Source organism: Plecotus auritus (assembly GCF_963455305.1).
Source record: "Plecotus auritus genome assembly, chromosome: X".
Lineage (NCBI taxonomy): Eukaryota > Metazoa > Chordata > Mammalia > Chiroptera > Vespertilionidae > Plecotus > Plecotus auritus.
This window is the reverse complement of record NC_137784.1, coordinates 82,578,782-82,601,791: the sequence shown is the minus strand read 5'-3', so window position 1 is coordinate 82,601,791 and position 23,010 is coordinate 82,578,782. Positions and strand designations below refer to the sequence as shown.

Sequence of the window (23,010 nt, the reverse complement as noted above, 5' to 3'; positions counted from 1 at the left end):
CTACTACACGAAGCTACTCTACCAATTCTAGGAGACATAGCAACTCTACCTAATACATAGAAACTAATACAGGGAAGAAGCCAAAATGCAGAGACAAAGAAACATGTCACAAATGAAAGAACAGAAGAAATCTCCAGAAAAAGAAATAAATGAAATGGAAACAAGCAAACTACTAGATACAGAGTTCAAAACAATGGTTATAAGGATGCTCAAGGAACTTAGCGAGAATTTCAAGGAAATTAGTGAAAACATAAAAAATATAAAAAAGGACCAGTCAGAAATAAAGGATACACTAACTGAAATAAAGAATAATTTACAAGGGATCAACAGTAGAGTAGAGGAAGCTGAGAATTAAATCAACAATTTGAATATGAGGAAGAAAAAATGCCCAATCAAAAGAGCAAAAAGAAAAAAAGAATAAAAAATATGGCCCTAGCTGGTTTGGCTCAGTGGATAGAGTGTCAGCCTGGAGACCGAAGGGTCCTGGGTTCGATTCTGGTCAAGGGCACATGGCAGGGTTGCAGGCACATGCCAGGGTTGCCTCAATCCCAAGTTGGGGGCGTGCAGGAGGCAGCCTATCAGTGGTTCTCTCTCATCATTGATGTTTGTAACTTTCTATCCCTCTCCCTTCCTCTCTGAAATCAATAAAAACATATTTTAAAAAAGAATAAAAATATGAAGATAGTGTAAGGAGCCTCTAGGACAACAGCAAGCATACCAACATTTGTATCATGGGGGTGCTGGAAGGAGAAGAGAAAGAGCAAGAAACTGAAAACATAGTTGAGGAAATAATGACAGAAAACTTACCCAACCTGGTGAAAGAAATAGACATACAAGTATAGGAAGCCCAGAGAATCCTAAACAAGATGAACTCAAAGAGGCCCACACCAAGACACATCATAATTAAAATGCCAAAGGTTAAAGACAAAGAGAGAATCTTAAAAGCAGCAAGAGAAAAGCAGTTAGTTACCTACAAGGGAGATCCCATATGGCTGTCAGCTGATTTATCAACAGAAACTTTGCAGGGCAGAAGGGAGTAGCAAGAAATATTCAAAGCGATGAAAAGCAAGGACCTACAACCAAGATTACTTTACCCAGCAAAGCTGTCATTGAGAATTGAAGGTCAGATAAAGAGCTTCACAGATAAGAAAAAGCTAAAGTATTTCATTACTGCCAAATCAGCATTATATGAAATGTTGAAGCATGTTCTTTAAAAAGAGGAGGAGGAGGAAGAAGAAACCAGAAATATGAACAATAAAATGGCAATAAATACATATCTATGAACAATTAAATCTAAAAATCAAAATAAATGAACAAGGAATCAAATGAACAAAATAAACTGATGAATAAAATAGCACCAGAGGTATGGAAACATGGAACAGACTAATGAATCTCAGAGGGAAGCGGGAGGGAGGCAGGAAGAGATTAACCAAAGAACTTATATGCATACTAGAGGCCCAGTGCATGAATTCGTGCACAGGGGAGGGATGAGGGGAGGGACCCTGGGAGGTTGGCCACTGGCCCCGAGGAGGGAGCCGGCCTTCGGCCCCCCCTGGGAAAGGGGCCATGTCTGCTGCCACCCACCCCCAGTTCCCTGTCCCAGCCCTGGGTCCAAAGGCCCCACGGGATCGGGAGAGGAGGTGATGGTTTCTGGGCTGGTTGCGGAAGCAACAGACAGATGCGGGATGCCAATGTTGCCATCGGCGCCCCACCACCGTGCAGTTCCCCCCTCCCCCTCCTCCTTCCCTCACCGCCACCGCGCCACCACAGCAGTGGGCGGGTGGCACTTGGGGAAGAGAGAGGATGGGAGCAAGACAAACACTTGTATTGAGGGCTGACTTTCAATAGATCACAGCGAGGGAGCTGCTCCGCTACATATGAAACCCCGACCCAGAAGCAGGTCATCTACAAATGGTTTAGCACCAGGAGCCGATGGGGGCCAGCCAGAGGGAGGGGCTGCAAGAGGTTGGCTGTGGAAGCACACTGACCACCAGGGGGCAACTCCTGCATTGAGCGATTGAGCATCTGCCCCGTGGTGGTCAGTGCATATCATAGCAACTGGTCAACCAGTTGTTCTGGTTGTTCGGTCATAATGGTTGCTTAGGCTTATATATATATGTACTAGAGGCCCGGTGCACAAAATTCTTGCATGGGGGGCGGTATCCCTCAGCTCAACCTGCACCCTCTCCAATCTGGGACCCCTCTCACAATCCAGGACTGTTGGCTCCCAACTGCTCGCCTGCCTTCCATCCTGATTGCCCCTAACTGCTTCTGCCTGCCAGGCTGATCACCCCCTAACCACTCCCCTGCCAGCCTGATTGATGTCTAACTGCTCCCCTGCCAGCCTGTTTGCCCCTAACTGCCCTCCCCTGCAGGCCTGGTCACCAGTAACTGCCCTCCACTGCAGGCCTGGTCACCCCTAACTGCCCTTCCCTGCAGGCCTGGTCCCCCCCCAACTGCTCTCCCCTGCAGGCCTGGGTCCCCCCTAACTGCCCTTCCCTGCAGGCCTGGTCACCCCCAACTTCCCTCCTCTGCCAGCCTGGTCACCCCTAACTGCCCTCCCCTGCAGGCTTGATTGCCCCCAACTGCACTCCCTTGCAGGCCTGGTCCCTCCCAACTGCCCTCCCCTGCTGGCATGATCTCCCCCAACTGCCCTCCCTTTCAGGCCTGGTCCCTCCCAACTGCCCTCCCTTGCTGGCCATCTTGTGGTGGCCATCTTGTGTCCACATGGGGACAGGATCTTTGACCACATGGGGGCAGCCATCTTGTGTGTTGGAGTGATGGTCAATCTGCATATTACTCTTTTATTAGATAGGATAGAGGCCTGGTGCATGGGTGGGGGCCAGCTGGTTTGCCCTGAAGGGTGTCCCGGAGATCAGGGCGGGGGTTCCCTTGGGGCATGGGGCGGCCTGGGCGAGGGGCCTGTGGTGGTTTGCAGGCCGGCCACGCCCTCCAGAGACCCAAGTGGAGGCCCTGGTATCTGTGATTTATTTATCTTCTACAATTGAAACTTTGTAGCCTGGAGCGGAGCCAAGCCTTCAGCTCGCTTCGTGGCGGCAGCCATTTCTGTTGGGATTTATTTATCTTCTATAATTGAAACTTTGTAGCCTGGAGTCGAGGCCTGGGCCAGCCAGGCTGTGCAGAAAGGTTGGCTTCCTCCATCGCTAGGGAAACCCAATCCTCCCTCCTGCTCTCTCCATGGCCGCAGCCATCTTGGTTGGGTTAATTTGCATACTCACTCCTGATTGGCTTATGGGCGTGGCTTTTGGGCGTGGCTTGTGGGTGTAATGGACTGATGGTTAATTTGCATATTACTCTTTTATTAGATAGGATGTATGTATTACCCATGGACATAGACAATAGGGTGGTAAAGGCCTGGGGTGGGGTGGGATTCTGGTGGAACAGGGCAATGGGGAGTAAAAGGGGGGGCATCTGTAACACTGTCAACAATAAAGATATTAAAAAATATGTAATCAACACAATTAGTATACTTAGACCTAACATGTATAGAACACTACACTCAAGGATGAAGGAATTCACATTTTTTTGAGTGCATATGAAAAAGCATTTACCAAAATTGACCACATGTACAATTTAAGAAAAGCCTTTCAACGTATTTCAAATAATTAAAATAGTTCAGAATATTTTCTCTTTCCAGAGTGAAGATAAGCTGAATTAAATTTAAAAAATGCAACTAGACGTTCTCAAGTGATTGGAAATTAAATGATTTGAGTCTGAAAAGAATCACACTGAAAACCAAAAAATGTGTGAACTAACTGAGAATGAAGTAGGAGGTAGCTAAGCAGTGCATGGAGAAAAATGCATAGCACATATGCATATATTAGAAAGGAAGAACCCAAAATCAATGATTTAATTTTCTAGCTCAAGTCGCCAGATACAAGCTCAGTATACAACCCCAAACTGAGCCTGATTGGACATAGCTATTATAAAAGATTAGTGTTAATTAAAAAACATCTAAATGATTCTGTACTCCACCTTCTTTATTTGTTTCTCAGTTTTGCTGCTACTGCAAAGAAACCAAAACTGTTAATCATATACAATTCATAATGGAGAAGTTTATGTAGAAAAGATCCATGCTTAAACAACTGATGAACAAATTATTTTAAATTAAATCCATTTATAGTATTTTAAGTTAAAATATAATGCATAAATAAATTAAAATATTTATTTTGGGGTTACTTCCCATTTTAAATTAATTTTCAATTAGTCCATGCTGAGCAAGGCAGATGTGCACTTATTTGGAGACAGGGTCACTGAAGATGTAATTAGTTAAGATAAAGTCATATTGGAGTAGGGTGGGCCCCTAATCTAATATGACAGATGTTCTTATAAAAAAGGGATATTTGAACACAGATACAGATTGGGGTGATGTTTCTACAAGCCCAGGAATGCTAAAGATTGCCAGCAAACCACCAGAAGCTAGAGGAGAGGCATGGGGCAGATTCTTCCTTACAGCCCTCAAAAGGAACAAACCCTGCTGACACCTTGATCTTAGAGTTGTAGCTTAAAGAACTGTGGGACAATAATTTTCTGTTGTTTAAGCCATACAACTTGTGGTACTTTGTCATAGCAGCCCTAGAAAACTAATACAGATTTCAGTACCAGGAAGTAGGGTGCTGCTGTAACAAATAATTAAAAATGTGGAGGTGGCTTTGGAATTAGGTATTAAGTAGAGGCTGAAAGAGTTTTGAGATGCATTACCAGAAGCTTCGACTGCTTTGAAGAGAATGTTGCTAGAAATATGGATTTTGAAGGAGAATCTGTTGAAGGCTCAGAAAGAAGAAAGCTGTAGAAAAAGCTTCTGTTTCTTAGGGAAAACACATATTGTCATGAACAGAATGTTGCTAGAAATATGAATGTAAATGGTGCTTCTGGTGAGGTCTCAGAAAGAAATAATGTCTTATTTGAAACTGGATGAAAGGTGATCCTTGTTATAAAATAGCAGAGGACTTGGCTGAACTGTGTTTTGTTTTGTTGGATGGAAAGTGAAACTTGTATGCAATTAACTTGCATATTTAGCTGAACTTACTAAGTGTTGAAGGCACAGTTTGGTTTTTCCTTGCTGCTTACAGTAAAATACGAGAGGGTAGAGACATTTGAAAAGAGAATTGTTAAGAAAAAAGAAACCACAATTCAATACTTGGGAAATTCTCACCCTACTCAATTTCAAAAAAAATAAGAAAGTTTGCTCTGGATAGAACACCAAGGGTATTATTGGCTAACCATTTGCCCAACACATTAGGTTTGTGACCTGTGGGCCCAATCAACTATCTCAGTTGGCATGCTGTTAGCTTAGACTGAAGGGGTATAGGTGAGAGGAAATGAAGAAAGGCTGTTGGGTTTTTGGAATTCTAAAGTCAGGAAATGACCTGATAGAGATATCCAGCTGTGATTATGTGTTATTCTTTTTTAAAAAGGGAAGAATAACCCTGAGGGTAAGGCCTTTTCTTTATGAAGGCAGAGCCATCACCTCAGTTCCAGAGTACAGAGCCAGCTACCACTCAGGCTGCCATCTGGTGAGCCCAGAGGACATAATATCATGCCAGACAGGATAATTCTGGAGTCTTAAAATCAAGTGGAACTGATCCTGCTAGGTTTCAAACTTACTTGTGACCCATGATTCTTTTCTTCTTTCCAATTTCTTCCTTTTGGAATGCTTATCCCACCAACTGTATTTTGGACCGATAATGTGTAGTTTCATATAGGAAATAATTTTGCCCAAGGATAAATCACCCTGCATCTCATCCACACATGATTTAGATGATATTTAGATGAGATTTTGAACTTAGAGTCAATGTTGGTATGGGTTAAGACATTTGGAGATGTTGTGATGGGCTGAATGTATTTTGCATTGTGAAGACATAAATTTTTAGGGGCCAGAGGACAGACTACTAATATGTAACTGATTACATCTTCAAGGACAGTGAGAATGTGACATTTGGAAATAGGGTCACTGAAGATGGAGTTGGTTAAGATAATATAATATTGGAGTAGACCAGTACCCCAGAGAGGATCCGTAATCCAATGTGGATGGTGTCCTGATAAAAAGTGGAAATCTGGACACAAATTTACACATAGGGCGAATGCCAGGTGAAGATCAAGGCACAGATTGAGGTGATTCTTCTATAAGCTAAGAAATAGCAAATATTGCCAGTAAACTACCAGAAGCTAGGTGAGAGTCATGGAACAGATTCTACCTTATATCTCTCTTAAGGAATTCACCCCACCAATACTTTGATCTAGTACTTCGGCAGCCCTAGAAAACTAATACAGCTTCTAGTACAATTATTCATTTTACAGGACAGGAAGAAATCCCCCCCCCCAAGAAAAAAGCAACCTAATACACTATGTATATACTTAATACAAATGACTTACAGTTTGGCAAATGGCCCTTGCAGAATCCTTTTTTTCTTGGGAGGGCTCAAACTTGTACATGTAGTTTGAGAACTCACAGAACCATCATCTTGTTTACCATCTATTTCCTGACTTTGACTTTCTTTTACTGCTGTTTGGGATGTTGAGGGTTGGTTAACATTCTGAAACCAAAAGTTTAGAGAAAACATTTAAAACTAATTCACTGAAATTATCTTAAAAGTCTACAACTTTAGTTTACCCATTTTTCATAATCTTAAGAGTTGAGACAAAATGTTGAAAACATAATAGTGCTTTTATAAAGATGATTTATCCTAACCAATCTTCTATTAAAATATTTTTAAAAGGAAAATAAACAAAAGTTCTTCTTATATTAGTATAGCTGAAAAGTTGGATTAGATGTGTATTTCCATAAGAATAGTAATCCTAGCCAGTTTGGCTCAGTGGATAGAGCGTCAGCCTGCGGACTGAAGGGTCCCAGGTTCAATTCTGGTCAAGGGCACATGCCCAGGTTGTGGTCTCGATCCCCAGTAGGGTGTGTGCAGGAGGCAGCTGATCAATAATTCTCTCTCATCATTAATGTTTCTATCTCTCTCGCCCTCTCCCTTCATCTCTGAAATCAATAAAAATATATTTAAATTTTAAAAAGGAGCCAAAGACAAATATGTAAACAAATAACTGCAGTTGTGTTCCAATAAAACTTAAAAAAAAAAAAGAATAGCAATCCTAGGAATAATTTTTCAAAAGATAAACTCATGGGAAAATTAACTTTTTGTCTTGATTATGCCTAGATTTCAGAACTGGTGTCTTATACAACCTGGCTAAGACTGACATGCCAGATACAGAGGTAAAAACTTCCTGTGGAAGTGTTCCTCAAGTTCTGGTCTTGACAAAAAGCAAGAAAATAACATATAGATATATCTCATTTTATTGTGCTTTGCAGATATTGTGTTTTTTTACACATTAAATGTTTGAGGCAACCCTGTGTGGAGCAAATCTATTGATATCATTTTTCCAGGAGGCTCAGATGATGGTTAATATTTTCAGCAATAAAGTATTTTTTAAATTAAGGTATGTAAGTTGTTTTTTAGATATAATGCTATTACACACTTAATAGACTATAGTAGAGTGTAAAAATAACTTTTATATGCACTGAGAAAACAAAAAATTCATGTGACTTGTTTAATGGCAATATTTGCTTTATTGCAGTGATCTGGAACTGAACCCACAATATCTCCAAGGATTCCTGTAATCATATATCCACTTGAGAATTTAAATAACAACAATCAAGATAGGCTTAAATTGTTTGAAAGCAAAATCAAGATACCAAATTTGAGGGCCTTGGGAAATATCAGAGGCTATGACCTTCTGCCCAGCCTGCTCCAAAATAAATGACAGAAAAAGGAAACAAAAAACAACAATGATTTTTTTCCCCTCTTGGTTTTACACCATTAAGATTTTTAAAAAAAGGAGAAACCAAGATGGCGGCATAGGTAAGCACCTAAACTGCTGCCTCGCACAACAATTTCAAAACTACAACTAAAAGACAGAACGGACACCATCCAGAACCACAGGAAGGCTGGCTGAGTGAAAATTCTACAACTAGAAGGAAAGAGAAAAGCTCACAGAGAATTGGAGGTACGGCAAAGGGTCTTTGTGCGCGCAGAGAGGAAGGGCGGCTGAGAGCCTGCTGACTTTATCTGGCGGAAGGGGGAAGGAAGCCCCCGACCGCACTGAACCCCAGTTCTGACTGCACTGAACCCCAGTTCCGGGCGAGCCCCTGGGGACCCACGCTCTTACGGGGCGGGGGGGGAGTCTGGACTTTCGGGTGGAGACTCTGGAGCCGGGGAAGGCAGAGGTCTGAAGGTGCGCGCATGCCAGTGCGCACAAAGGCTGCGGAGGTTGCCACAGGCTTTCCCTAGTGGAAGGGAGTCAGAGGCTCCTGACTGCACTGAGCCCCAGTTCTGACTGCACTGGACCCCAGTTCCAGGTGAGCCCCTGGGGACCCACACTCTTGTGGGGGGAGTCTGGACTCTCGGGCGGAGACTCTGGAGCCAGGAAAGGCAGAGGTCTGAAGGCGCGTTCGCGTAAGGGCAAGGCTGACAGGAAGCCAAGACTGTCTGCTCCGCCCTGAGACTCCACCCCATCCAAGCTGAGCACAGAGGCTATTGCAATTTGGCAAGTCTAATCCTATAAGGCTGTCTCCAGCCCCGAACTTCTCCCAGCATAGACACAGCTGATCCTTACAGCCAACTGGCCTGGAGGTCAATTCCTCCCAGTGATACCAACAACAATCAAGACTTAATTACAACAAGGCTGTACACACAGTCCACAAAGGGGTGCACCAAGAGTGTCCACCTCAGGTTAACTCGGGAGGCCGACCCACTGGGCCATATAGGAAACCTAGCACACAAATCTACCCTACCAACTCAGGGAAGCAGTGAAAATGCGGCGTCAAAGAAACAGATCACAAACGAAAGAAATGGAGGAAAACAAACGACTGGATATAGAATTCAAAACCATGGTTATAAGGCTTTTCTAGAACATCCTAGAAAAGGCCGATAAATATAACGAGACCCTCGAAGATATGAAAAAGGACCAACTAGAAATTAAACATACACTGACTGAAATAAAAAATATTATACAGAGACCCAAAAACAGACTAGAGGAACAGAAGAATCAAGTCAAAGAATTGAAATACAAAGAAGCAAAAAACACTCAACCAAAAAAGCAAAAAGCAAAAAAAAAAAAAAAATCCAAAAAGTTGAAGATAGTGTAAGAAGACTCTGGGACCACTTCAAGTGTACCAACATCAGAATTATGGGGGTGCCAGAAGAAGAGAGAGAGAAAGATACTGAAAACCTATTTGAAGAAATAATGACCAAAAACTTCCCCCACCTGGTGAAAGAAATAGACTTACAAGTCCAGGAAGCGCACAGAACCCCAAACAAAAGGAATCCAAAGAGGACCACACCAAGACACATCATAATTAAAATGCCAAGAGCAAAAGACAAAGAGAGAATATTAAAAGCAGCAAGAGAAAAACAGTTAGTTACCTACAAGGGAGCACCCATACGACTGTCAGCTGATTTCTCAACAGAAACTATGCAGGCCAGATGGGAGTGGCAAGAAATTTTCAAAGTGATGAATAGCAAGAACCTACAACCAAGATTACTCTACCCAGCAAAGCTATCATTCAGAATTGAAGGGCAGACAAAGAGCTTCACAGATAAGAAAAAGCTAAAGAAGTTCATCACCACCAAACCAGTATTATATGAAATGCTGAAAGGTATTCTGAAAGAAGAGGAAGAAGAAAAAAGTAAAGATAAAAATTATGAACAACAAATACATATCTATCAACAAGTGAACCTAAAAATCAAATGAATTAAAAACCTGAGGAACAGGTGAATATAATAGAATCAGGGGCATAGAAAGGGAGTGGACTGATAATTCTCAGGGGGAGAGGGGTTTGGGGGATTCAGGAAGAGACTGGACAAAAATCATACACCTATGGATGAGGACAGTGGGGGGGAGGTAAGGGCAGAAGGTGGGGTGGGAACCGGGTGGAGGGGAGCTATGGGGGGAAAAAGGAGAATCAATTGTAATAGTCTGAATAAAGATTTATTTAAAAAAAAAGAAAGAAAAAAATTTAGTAAGCCCTGTTGTGATTTAAAAGAAATATCTTTTATTTGGAATTTATTTTTTAAAGGAAATCTGCATAAAAATAAACCTGAATAAGTGTGATTTTTGAAATTAAAAAAAAAGATTTTTTTAAAAAAAGAATCAATACATGTGAGTTCTGAATGAAATGAACAAAGTACCAACTGTAATTATGATCACAGTGTTTTCAGCAATATACTATTAATTCTCTGGTGCCATACCCGAAGTGTTTCTGATGCTGAGGAACTTCCAGTTGCACTGCTATGGGGTATATACTTTATAATAGTAATTATCCCCTGAATTGCAATGCGTTTTTGTTCCCTATATTGCAAGTTTTCAATCTCCTTCCTCACTTCACTCATAGCTGTCAGGAGCGACTGAACTGCAAAAGAGTAATTCCAAGGAAATTGTAAATTTTAAAGAGCTGAAATGATAAAAATAAAAATCAGATTTGCAATCTCAATACAATATGAAATTATAAACTTGCCACATAATTTAAATTTGTGAGGCTTTGTGTTTATATTTGGCATCCTCTTATGTAATTTTTGTAAAATAGGCAAAATATATTAATCAGTTAAATCATGATACAGTCTTCTAGTCTGGAGTTTTAATTTGAAACAGAAATTTTGTAAATTGAATGTAATTTACAGATTATATTTCAGACTATAAAGTGTTGCCTAGCCACTGCATAGACACACACATTTTAATATTTCTAAATATATACTACAAATTGACGGCATTCTAAAGTGCAAAAGGATGCCAATACAGGGTGGGGCAAGAGTAGGTTTACAGTTGTTCATATGGAAAATAATATAATAATTAATAAATAATAATATAAGAATGAAGTGTTTTGCATACTCACAAATGTAACTACTTTTGAACACCCCTGTATATTGGATATAACACAATCGAGTGCTACCTTTGAATAAAAATGACACCAAAATAAATGAGATGCAAAGTAAGTACTGATAGAGAGGCCTAATGTTAATTAATTTTATTACAATTAAGATATGACAGTTGAAAAGTTTAACGCTTAAGTATATTATTTTTTAAAACTATGGGATAATTGCATGGTTTTGGGAAAAAAGAGAAACTTTGAAATACTGACCTATCGTCATCAAATACTATACTATTTCATAAGAGTAGCATAATACAGTTTTCAATATCTTGATATCGAATTGCCCAGTGTTCCCTTTGATATCTTAGTTTCTCTATGTAATGTCATAGAAGTTGAAATCTACTAAGGTCAGATTATATATCAATGACATTAAATTGAGATATTATCTCTATTTAGTCATCGTCTATGTTCCTTCTCTCCTTCCAGTCAAATAAAATGAAAATATTAACCTTAGGACACATGACATCTTTAGATCTTCAGAAAGACAGCACTATTATCAGGGAGTGTTGCTACATTTTGGCTCACCCCATATAATAAAAGAATAAAGAAGACTAAGTGATATATCATACACCATACATGTAGCATATAAAAATATTATTGAAAAAGTAGCAATTCTATTAGTACCTTTTACAGAAGTACTATACTTGGAAAATGTCTCTGGCACTGGTGGATAGGGGTAATATCCACCAATAACTGTATTCTTCATTTCCCCAGAATCAGTCTTTGTTTTAATCCAGTGAATAAAATTTTTTACTTTGGTATTGTTGACATATGGCTGGCCTCTATGACCTATTTGTAAGAAGGGTAAAGAGAAAAATAAGGGGGGTGTAAACCAACTTACTGTAATAAACTGCATGGACTTTTTCTTTGTATAAATACAGTTTAAAATTAAAAGTTTCTTACGTCACCAAGAAAACAAGTCATGTTCACTGATTCTCTATGTAGAGGATGATTGTACTCAATATGCATACCAGAGTTTTAATGGACTAAACTGTAGCTGTCTACAGGATACTAAAAAGCCCTATGAAAAAGAAACTAATAACTGGGATTTTTCTAACTATCCAAGTAGTTGGCATTTTTTAAATTGATTTTTAAATCATGTATTGTCTTGAATATACGGCATCATGTATGAACTAAATTGCCTATAAGTATAGCTCAGCATTTTTTAAAATTAAATTTTATTGGGGTGATATTGATTTTAGAGAGAGGAAAGGAGAGGTAGAGATAGAAACATCAATGATGAGAGAGAATCATTGATTAGCTGCCTCCTGCATGCCCCCTATTAGGGATTGAACCTGCAACACAGGCATGTGCACAGAGTAGGAATCTAACAGCGACCTCCTGGTTCATGAGTTGATGTTCAACCATTGAGCCATACTGGCCAGGCAGTATAGCATAATGTTTAAATTCATTTTCTTAAAGCACACTTAAAAGTGGTATTTACATCTGATGTTATTAGTATTTATAAAATGAGGTGTTGACAAAGATGTGTGTTACACACTTCCTAGGACTCTTCTTTTGACAAATTTCCTAATCACCAATATGGTAGCATTCTAGTAAACACACCATTCCACAGTACTCCCTCACTAATCTGGAACCTTTTATCTTTATTTTTTTGACCCCATTATCAAAGGGAACATAGAAAAATAATGTACTTATAGGCAAGTAGTGAGACTCTTCTTGCAAGATCCTGAGGCCAAAATTTGATGTACATTTTTGTTTTACTCAGTATTTTAAAATATTGTTAATTGAATCCATATTGTGATGTAGGGCCTAACAGTCTTCAATCTATCAAATAATTTATGATTATCTACCTTATACAAACAAGAATTAAAGTTAGCCAAAGGATATAAACACAATTCTCCAGTGAGTCACAAAATCATTGCTTCAATCATAAATAATCTAGAAGGAATATATTCCATAGGCTAAGTATTCTTTTAAAACATTCTTAAAGATAAAGAAGATGAAAACAGAACTATCTTGTGGTTGAATGTTATCATATAAAAGTTAATTTAATGAAGAGAAAATATATTACATTTCCAATAGAGCATATACAAAGACATTGCTCACCGATAATAAACATTCGACTCTCATTTGTAGTGGTGAGGTAAAGCAGTTTAGGTACTTGATTGTTATTTCTGACAACTTTCAACTGTGTACACATGAAATATGTCACTGTAGAAAATGAAAACACTTATGAAAGCACTTCTGCATTTCAAAGAGGACATACCAAGATCAGGATTTAACACAGTGCTTCTCAAACTTTAATAAATATAGAAATCACCTAGGACAACTATTAAAATGCAAATTAAGATTCAGTAGTTTTAGGGTAGGGTCTGAGATTCTCCATTTCTAATAAGTTCCTAGGTGGTATTAGTGCTGCCAATCCCTTGACCACACTTGGAGCAACAAGGATCTAACACTTACCTTTTCCTTTAGATGAAGGACTTAACACTTACTTTTCCTTTTGAATGTACAACAGCTGCACCTAACTGAAATCACTACTTGCTGCATAGTTGAAGAGTGCAAGAGTCTTTCTAATGGGGCACACAACACAATGGGAACAATTATTTCCTAAAGAGAAAAAAGGCTTAGTTTCTCCATGATGTTTTTACTGATTAACTCAATTTAACATTGATCCCTAAAGTACTCTGACTCCTTCCACCAGAGAGGGCTATAGAGTATTTTAAATTGCTTAGGATAAGTATTTTACATGTGTTGACCTTTAGACTTTAAGCCTCAATGACAAGGCTTGTTACCTATTATTTTTGTTCACCTTGCTAACAAACTTAATAGGCTAAAAAGAATAACTGAAAATAAGATTATGTTTTCAGACTTGAATTACTTTCAAGAGCTATCAATTGTTTTTAAATATCTATCAGTTTATTTGGGAAAATTTCATTACTCCAACAGTTTTTAAAAATTTTAACTCCTTACATGGTAAAATGGATATAGTCTTGCAAACCAGGAAATAAAGAAATAAACGTAAATACTTCTAATCTCACAATAACTATAAGTTCTCACTTGAGAATAAATATTTTCCTAGAGCATGATATATAAATTCATTTTCTACATCTTATATTTACTAGATCTTTATTTTGTAGCAATAAAAATAAAATCTGTTCAAATGACTAAGAATAGTTCTCTTTATATTGCGTTTCTTTTACTTCAAAAAAACTGTACAAATATGTGAGTATTCATGGTTAAAGATGTTGATATAGTAGTATTAACAATATATCTTATTCTAATTTCATGGCTGTTAAAAATCAGACATGGCCTGTTTTTCTCAGTGAGAGCATCGGCCTGTGGACCCAAGGGTCGTGGGTTTGATTCCTGGCCAAGGGCATGTACATCAGCTGCAGGTTCACCCTGGCTGTCTCTCTCATGTTGATGTTTTGTTTTTCTCTCTCTCTCCCCATTCTTTCCCTCCCTTCCCATCTCTTTGAAAAATCAATGGAAAAAATATCCTCGGGTAAAGATTAAAAAATAATCAGACATTCATATCTAACACTTAATAGTTGTTTGACATCCAGGAGATTACTTAACCCTCTGGACCTTTGTTTCCTTACCTATACATTTGTAAAAAAAAGTCAACTCTTTAAAAGGTAACTGGGAGTACAAAATGAGATAACATCTATGAGCATTTGATACATAGCAAACATTCAATATTAGTTTCTCGTAGTTCTTCACTTTCCTAAAAATTAAAAAAGATGCCCTACTACCAAAGAATTTGGGTATTATTACAGAAGACCCTTAGTCATGTTCCCCCTCATAGGCCTAAAACCCCCTTAATACTCACCATTCATTAAATGATTTTTTTTCCTTCACTCTTGGTCAAAAGATGAAGATAAATTGTGATTGTTGTCAACTACTGTATTAGAGAAAATCTCACCAAAGTCCATAGAAACCTTTCTTTAAAATATATATTTTACATTCTCACAAGAAATAGAACATGCATGCTTGGCAACATTTCTGTGAAAAAGCATTATGCAAAACTTGGGTCAATTTGTTGCTTAAAGTGGCTACAAAGAGAGAGAAAGATGGCAATAAAACTCATCTAAAATGAGGTAATGACCTCATCAGAGGTCATCACTACCAATCATTTATGCCTTTGGAGAAGTTATATAGCCCTGCTCACCTTGGAAGACCAGGCCTTGGTTTTCGCTAAAACTGTCTTTTTGCCCTCTCCCCCAGTAGTTGGGGTGAGGTTTGGTTATATTAAGTTATGTGTAAAAAATAATCTCACAAACACAGGGTGGAATCTAATGAGATAATATCTACATAGTGTATAATACTGTTTTGCAATCCTACCTAATAAAGAGGGAATATGCTAATTAACCATCACTCCGTCACAAAGATGGCTGCACCCACAGCTGAGGCCAAGTTCCCATAAGGAGCCTTAACGAGCAATCAGCAGGGACCTGAGGCTACGCCCTCCCCTACCCCCATGGGACTTGACAGGGGACCTCAGGACACACCCCCTGCCCCAGCACCGGGCCAGGGGACCTGAGGCTGTGCCCTCCTGCCTGGCTGGGCTTGACAGGGGACCTCAGGCCATGCCTTCCACCCAGCAGGGCTTGACAGGGGACCTCAAGGTGCACCCCCAGTGCTGGGTCGGGGGAACTCAGGCTGTGCCCCTGCCCAGCAGGGCTTGATGGGGGACCTGAGGCTGTGACCCCTGCTGGTGGGGCTTGACGGGGGACCTGAGGTTGCACCTCCATGCCTGGCAGGACTTGACAGGGGACCTCAGGCCATGCCCCCCACCCAGCGGGGCTTGACAGGGGATCTCAGGCCATGTCCCCCACCGGGTGGGACTTGACAGAGGACCTCAAGGCACACCCCCACCCCGGTCTGGGTTGGGGAACCTCAGGCCACGCCCCCCATCCTGGTGCCAGATCAGGGGACCTGAGGCTACGTCCCCTGCCTGGTGGGGCTTGACAAGGGTGGGACTGGCCAGGTCTGGATCTAGCCTAATGCAGGGGAGCCGGCCGGGTCTGGGCCTCACGCGATTTTGAAGTGCATGTGGGTGGGCGGGGACTTGACTCTGGGTCCTATGGTGTGCCCCAGACTCTGACAGGAGGAAGGTTTTCATATACATTTTACTAATTTTCTATCATCTCTGACACTTCTATTACAGAGTACGGGCAAATAGCAATATTAAATTATTTCCTCTAATTAATCCCCTTTTAATGTGCACGAATTTCGTGCACTGGGTCACTAGTAGAGAATAAAGGGGTAGCAGAACAGCCCTATACAAGGTCTCCCAGCCTCTTGATCTACAATTTCTACCATGTTGCTGATTTTGTTTTATTTTTATTATTTTAAACATATTTTTAAATGATTTCAGAGAGAAAGGGAGAGGGAGAGAGAAATAGAAACATTAATAATGAGAGAGAATCATCTATCAGTTGCTTCCTGTATGTGCCACACTGGGGATCACGCCCTCAACCCGGGCACGTGCCCTGAGCAGGAATCAAACCATGACCTCCAGGTTCACAGGTCGATGCTCAACCACTGGGCCACACCAGCTGGGCATGTTGCTGATTTTTTAAAAAAATTGCATGTAGCCAAGATTGAGAGCTTTCCTAATGATAACAAACATTTAACACTCGGTATTTAATTCATATAATCATTTAGAAAATAGTAAAATAGCACATCATATCTAAAATAGCTTGATACTACAAAATCAAAAAAGGAAAAATTCACTGAAGTTATTAAAAAGTATTATGTATACTTTTTTCTTATATTAGATATAAAAACTAACTTGTTATATAAAATATATAATAGGGTATTTCTAAAATGTTTTCAAATAGATAAAATTAGTGGGGAAAAAACACCTATATATCTAAATGAATGCAAGGAGAAAAGGTCAATGACAAAATAAATAAAATATTAACCAGCTGTTATAACACCACCAACCTAATACTAATTTAATACTCAAATGAAATCATATTTATCATTGTCAGCGTGCCAATCTCCTACCAATTAATTCAACATTAGGAAAGTCTTCATTGTCTTTCTAAGTGTATTGACAAAGGAAATTGACTACCTATGTTTTAGTTTCACTGAATCTTATGCTTTTATGTCTGAAATGTTAACAATGAGAATAAGAGCACCTATTTTCTGAAAAACTAGTTCAATCCCAAATTAATTCTGAATAAAAAACCAAAAGGTGGTTAACATGCAATACCAAATATAATATTAATATAGAAAAAATTAAACATGATATCCGATAGCTTGAATTTGCTAATTCAGTATCATGACCCTCTATAATTAAGTTTAACATTTTTTAAGTTAATGCCCCCACTTGCAAAATTAAAAGATAAAAATATTGGAACTGAGTACTTGGGCAAATATTTTCAAAGATTTCCGGCTGAGATGTAGAAAACAGTTCCACTATGAATGGTTGTTCTGAAGTCCCGTCAGCAATGTGAATCCAGCGATATGTCCAAAAATCTTCACTGTTTTCTATATGGATATAATATTAGAATAAATGAAGGTAACTGGTTATGCACATATAAACACAGAACTATTCACTGAAATACTTTTCATTACTTTCAATTTCAAAAGCTTACCTTTCTTTTTTAACCGCTGGACCCTTCCTACAAAAACTAAAATGCCAACAACATCACAGATTTGCTTTTCTGGCATATCATCCAGTTCTGATCTAAAAAAAGCAAATAGTTAAATAAATATTGTATCTTTAAACAGTGAAAAAGTATTTTATAATTATGGTTGTGAAAATGTACATTTACATAATTACTATAGCAAAATTTTGGGTAGATTTTAAGCAAATTATAATATACTAGAGGCCTGGTGCACAAAATTCATGCATGGGAGGGGTTGCCTCAGCCCAGCCTGCACCCTCTCCAATCTGGGACTCCTCAGGGGATGTCCAACTGCTGGTTTAGGCCCGATCCCAGCGATTGGGCCTAAACCAGCAGTCAGACATCTCTCTCACAATCTGGGACCACTGGCTCCTAACTGCCTCTGCCTTCCTGCCTGATTGCCCCTAACTCCTCTGCCTGCCTGCCTGCCTGATCACCCCTAAACTCTCTGCCTGCCTGCCAGCTTGATCGCCCCTAACTGCCTCTGCCTGAATGATGGCCCCTAACTGCCCTCCCCTGCTGGCCTGCTCTTGCCCCCAAATGCCCTTCCCTGCAGGCCTGATCTCGCCCCCAACTGCCCTCCCCTGTCGACCTGGTCGCCCCCAACTGCCCTCCCCTGCTAGCCTGATCTCACCCCCAACTGTCCTCCCCTGCTGGCCTGATCTCGCCCCCAACTGCCCTCCCTGTCGACCTGGTCGCCCCCAACTGCCCTCCCCTTCTGGCCTGATCTTGCCCCTAACTACCCTCCCCTGCCAGCCTGGTTGCCCCCAACTGCCCTCCCCTGCCAGCCTGATCTCGCCCCCAACTCCCCTCCCTGTTGGCCTGATCTCGCCTCTAACTGCTCTCCCCTGCCGGCTTGATCGCCCCTAACTGCCTGGTTGCCCCTAACTGCCCTCCCCTGCCAGCCTGATCTCGCCCCCAACTGCCCTCCCCTGCCGGCCTCATCTAGCCCCCAACTGCCCTCCCCTGCAGGCCTGATCTCGCCCCCAACTGCCCTCCCCTGCCTGCCTGATCTCACCCCCAACTGCCCTCCCCTGCTGGCCTGATCTCTCCCCCAACTGCCCTCCCCTGCTGGCGTGATTGCCCCTAATGGCCTCTGCCTTGGCCCCCACTACCATGGCTTTGTCCAGAAGGAAGTCAAATGTCTGGAAGATGGCTGGTCCACCCATCTAATTAGCACATTACCCTTTTAGTAGTATAGATAGATTATATAGGACAGGATTGCTTAAATGGGGGGAGGGGAAACCTTTTTCAGCAGGAGGAGATGCTCTTGGCAGACAAAAATACATAATCCCTATATTTGGACTGATAGCCAGCCATATGCACTGTATTGCCAAACTGGTCATTAGAAAATTGAACCACTTTCTTACACCTTACACCAAACAGCTGTTGCCCTTAAAATCCCTACTCAGCCCTCACCTTAGGTTCTGCCTTCACAGTTCACCCAGATCAGGTTCTGATTGATTTGTTTCTATGCCAGTCAGTGTCAAAAGCTCCACCTCCTAGGCAGCCATTGGATCCTTGCAGTTCACTCAGATTTGGTTCTAATTGGTTGGTTTCTATGCCAGTAAGCATCTCCAGGCCTATCTCTGGGCCTGATCTGCAGCCCCCTCAGCAGTCAGTGCTAGGTTGCCACGGTGACCCAGCACTGACTGTAGGACTGACTTCCAGTGTTTGGTCGTCTGTTCGGTCATTTTGGACGTTATGGACCCTGGCTCTGTATATAGATTATTTCAGTGACTAACACTAAAAATTATTTAAGACTAGGAGCCCAGTGCATGAATTCGTGCGCCTTGAAAGGAATTGTGGGCCGTGAGGCTACAGTAGGCACAGGGGCAGGTCTTGGTCCAACCTCTGCACCCCTGCCTGGCCCCTCCCACTGTGGGCTCTGGTCCCCTGTCTGCCGGAAGCCCCGCTCTGGCTGCCACTACTCCCACGCGCTGACGGCACCAGCCCCGCTCACTCCCTCTGATGGCAGGGGGCGATTGGGACTGGTGCCAGCACCGGGTGCAAGTGGGGCCAGCATCATCAGTGGGTGTGAGCAGCAGCTGCTGCCCCTATCACCCCTCAGGAGCAGGGGGATGTGGAGAAGCCCTCAGGGGCAATCAGGGCTGGTAGCCGCCACTGGCACCTGCTGATGGCACCGAGTGATTGGGACCGGTGCCGGGCACCAGAATCGGGTGCGAGTGGCAGCTCCAGTGTTGGCTGCAGGTGCGAATGGGGCCAGCGCTGGCAGTGGGTGCAAGCAGGGCCAGCACTGGCAGCAGGTGTGAGTGCTGGGCAGGACGGCGGTGCACGGGAGCAAAGAATTTTCAGTAACCACCAGAGGCTCGCCCTGATGACAGCAGCAACTGGCGCCCTGCCTTGGTCTGGTGCCCCCGCTCACCAGCTCCACCATCCCGCCGCAGCCAATGCCCACCATGTTCCGCACATGCCCCCTGGTGGTCAGAGCACATCATAGTGACCAGTTGTTCTGTTGTTCCACCGTTTGGTCTATTTGCATATTAGCCTTTTATTATATAGGATATTTTATAAGAAATTATTTTACCTAGTGATAAAGCGATGATTTAACTTTGGCAATCTCCATTCTGATTTCACCTGCCTTTCTGGAATGATAGTTATATTACTTGGAGGATCTCGAAGGTTCAGGCAGACCTCTGAAAAACAAATATATTACTTCAATATTATATTTAATGCACATAAAAGAATATACATGTGTACAAATTGCATAGGAAAAAACAGACTGAACACTTTTGAGCTCAATGGTAAACTTAAGAACAAGGTCATTATCAAAAGCTTTCTTTACCTACTTCTACATTGTCACATCCACTATCTCCCCACCAAAGGTTAAACATACCTTAAATTTTATGTTTTATCATCTCCTTACTTTTTTTAAAAATATATTTTATTGATTTTTTTACAGAGAGGAAGGGAGAGGGATAGAGAGCCAGAAACATTGATGAGAGAGAGAGAGACATCGATCAGCTGCCTTCTGCACACTCCCCACTGGGTATGTGCCCGCAATCAAGGTACATGCCCTTGACCAGAATTGAACCCGGGAACCTTGAGTCCACAGGCTGACGCTCTATCCACTGAGCCAAACCAGTTAGGGCTCATCACCTTACTTTTAAAAAAAGGATATTTAATCACTTACATGTTTTTGTCCAAACAAAATAGTGTTTGGATTTCTTTGTTTTTGAACTCTAATGGATGGAATCATATCATATACAGTATTCTAGGGCTACTTTTTTCCTTTAACATTATGGTCCTAAAATTCATTCATGCAGTTGCACATAGCAGTTTTTTTTTTTCATAGCCACTGCTGAATAATGTTCCAGGATGTTGGCATACTTCAATTTTATTTAACCATTATCATGTTGACAGAATCTGAATTATTTTCAGTTTTTGCTATTATAAAGAGGGCCACTATGAACTTTTTGTACATATCTCCCTGTGTACACAGGCAATAGTTTTCTAACATATTATACCTAGGAGGGAAATCTTGAATTGTAAAATATGCAAATATTTCACTTGGCAGGATAATTCTAAACTATTTTAAAGTGAAGAACTTTTTATAGTTTCATCAACAGTGTGTAAGATTTCACATTGATCCACATCCTCTCCAAATTTTGGTATCATCAAATTTCTTATTATTTGTCAGTCTAGTGACACCAAATGGTAATTTGTTGGGGTCTTATTTTACAGTTCCCTTATTACTAATTATTTTGAAAAACATTTCATATATTTATGGTTCATTCAGGCATGTCCTTATATTGTTAATTATCTGAGGTTTTCCAAAATAAACATATATTTAAGGAAACAATGAGTAAAGGCTACATTGTCTGAACATTCTCTAAGTAATTAAGCTTAATGGATTAGCTAGGAAATTTAGAATATATAGAAATACAGGTCCTGTATAAAACTATTATTAGCAAAAACAATACTTAAACTTTTTGAGTGATGTAATCCACAATTTTGAAAAATTGAAATGCAAGAAAATATCATATCCAACTCTTAAAGCAATCACTTAATATATTAATTCTAATGCTCCCAAAATATTTAGGGTGATGCCAAGATGTCATAACTTTGAATTTAATACTAATTAGGAAGACCCCTTTCAAAATTGTAGCAATTGGCAACATTTGAATATTGGCTATAGGTTAGATAACAGTATTGTATTAATTTTAAATTTTCTGATTTTGATAACTGTTTTGTGATTATGTACTAGAGTGTTCTTGTTCTTAGGAAATATATACTGAAATATTAATGATGTGTTTAAAGGTAAAGAGATATGCATAATGGCTGCTACTAACTCTAAAATGGTTCAGATTATATATATATATATATATATATATATATATATATATAGAGAGAGAGAGAGAGAGAGAGAGAGAGAGAGAGAGAGGGGGAATGAATGATAAAGGCAAGGTAAATATTAACAATGGTTCAATCTGTGTAAAGGGTATATAAAATTTTTTATCCTATTATTCTAATTTTTATGTAAGTTTAAAATTACTTCAAAATAAGCTTTCTGAAATTATTTCAAAAAAGCCCTTTTGAATAGCAGCTCATAGTAACAGAAAATTACATTCAAGTCATTAACTTAATATTATAATGTAAAATAAAAGATAATAAGAATAAGTAATCCCAAGTGGAGCTTGTTAATTAACAATGAATTGCTCAGATAATTTTTCTTAATAAATGCAATAATAAGTAAATATACTCATTAAGTGATTGTTTGGAAATTTCATAGACTCAGGAACTTAAAGGTTTGTCAGATTCTAACAGCTTTAGTAATTTTTAAGAGTCTTTGGCTGGTATGGTACTTCGCAGATTTATAAAAAAATATATAGTCATAAAAGAAACAAAATGCAATCAATACTTAACCCATAGTAGAAATTAGTTTGATCTGTGGATCCACAGGGAGAGGCTGCAGCCTGAATGGAAAACTCTTTTTAACAGAATAATCTTGAAGCAGAAGAACTAAACCAATCCGCAAACATTTATACCACTCAGGACACAGGGCATTCCACATGATCACTGATACAGTGCCTGAACTGTCAGCAACTTCCAAAAAGGTCTGAAAAGATGAGTAGAAGTACACATATATTTGTTACTTTTATCTACAGGATATTAAAATTCTAAGACTGAGGAAGTAAAACTGTAGGGGAATTACTAAATAAATTATGATATATGAAAGAATCTATAACTATGAAAAGCCATAATGAAGAAATTTTAGTGATATTAGAAAATACTTAAGAAAATGTCGCCCTGGCTGGTTTGGATAGAGCGTCGGCCTGCGGACTCAGGGGTCCCGGGTTCGATTCCGGTCAAGGGCATGTACCTTGGTTGTGGGCACATCCCCCGTGGGGGGTGTGCAGGAGGCAGCTGATTGATGTTTCTCTCTCATCAATGTTTCTGGCTCTCTATCCCTCTCCCTTCCTCTCTGTA

At 40.3% G+C, this 23,010-nt stretch overlaps 1 protein-coding gene across 1 annotated transcript in view; it reads right to left on the bottom strand.

Annotated features, from left to right (window-relative positions):
- RADX (RPA1 related single stranded DNA binding protein, X-linked) overlaps window positions 1–23,010 on the bottom strand; it is a 78,632-nt gene that overhangs the window by 51,276 nt on the left and 4,346 nt on the right. The window contains exons 3-10 of the mRNA XM_080652374.1: window positions 22,447–22,639; window positions 20,108–20,216; window positions 17,527–17,618; window positions 17,297–17,419; window positions 13,022–13,126; window positions 11,576–11,740; window positions 10,275–10,435; window positions 6,397–6,557 (exon numbers count right to left, since the gene is read on the bottom strand). Coding sequence (XP_080508500.1) covers window positions 6,397–6,557; window positions 10,275–10,435; window positions 11,576–11,740; window positions 13,022–13,126; window positions 17,297–17,419; window positions 17,527–17,618; window positions 20,108–20,216; window positions 22,447–22,639 — 1,109 coding nt within the window. The remainder of the gene's footprint in view (window positions 1–6,396; window positions 6,558–10,274; window positions 10,436–11,575; window positions 11,741–13,021; window positions 13,127–17,296; window positions 17,420–17,526; window positions 17,619–20,107; window positions 20,217–22,446; window positions 22,640–23,010) is intronic.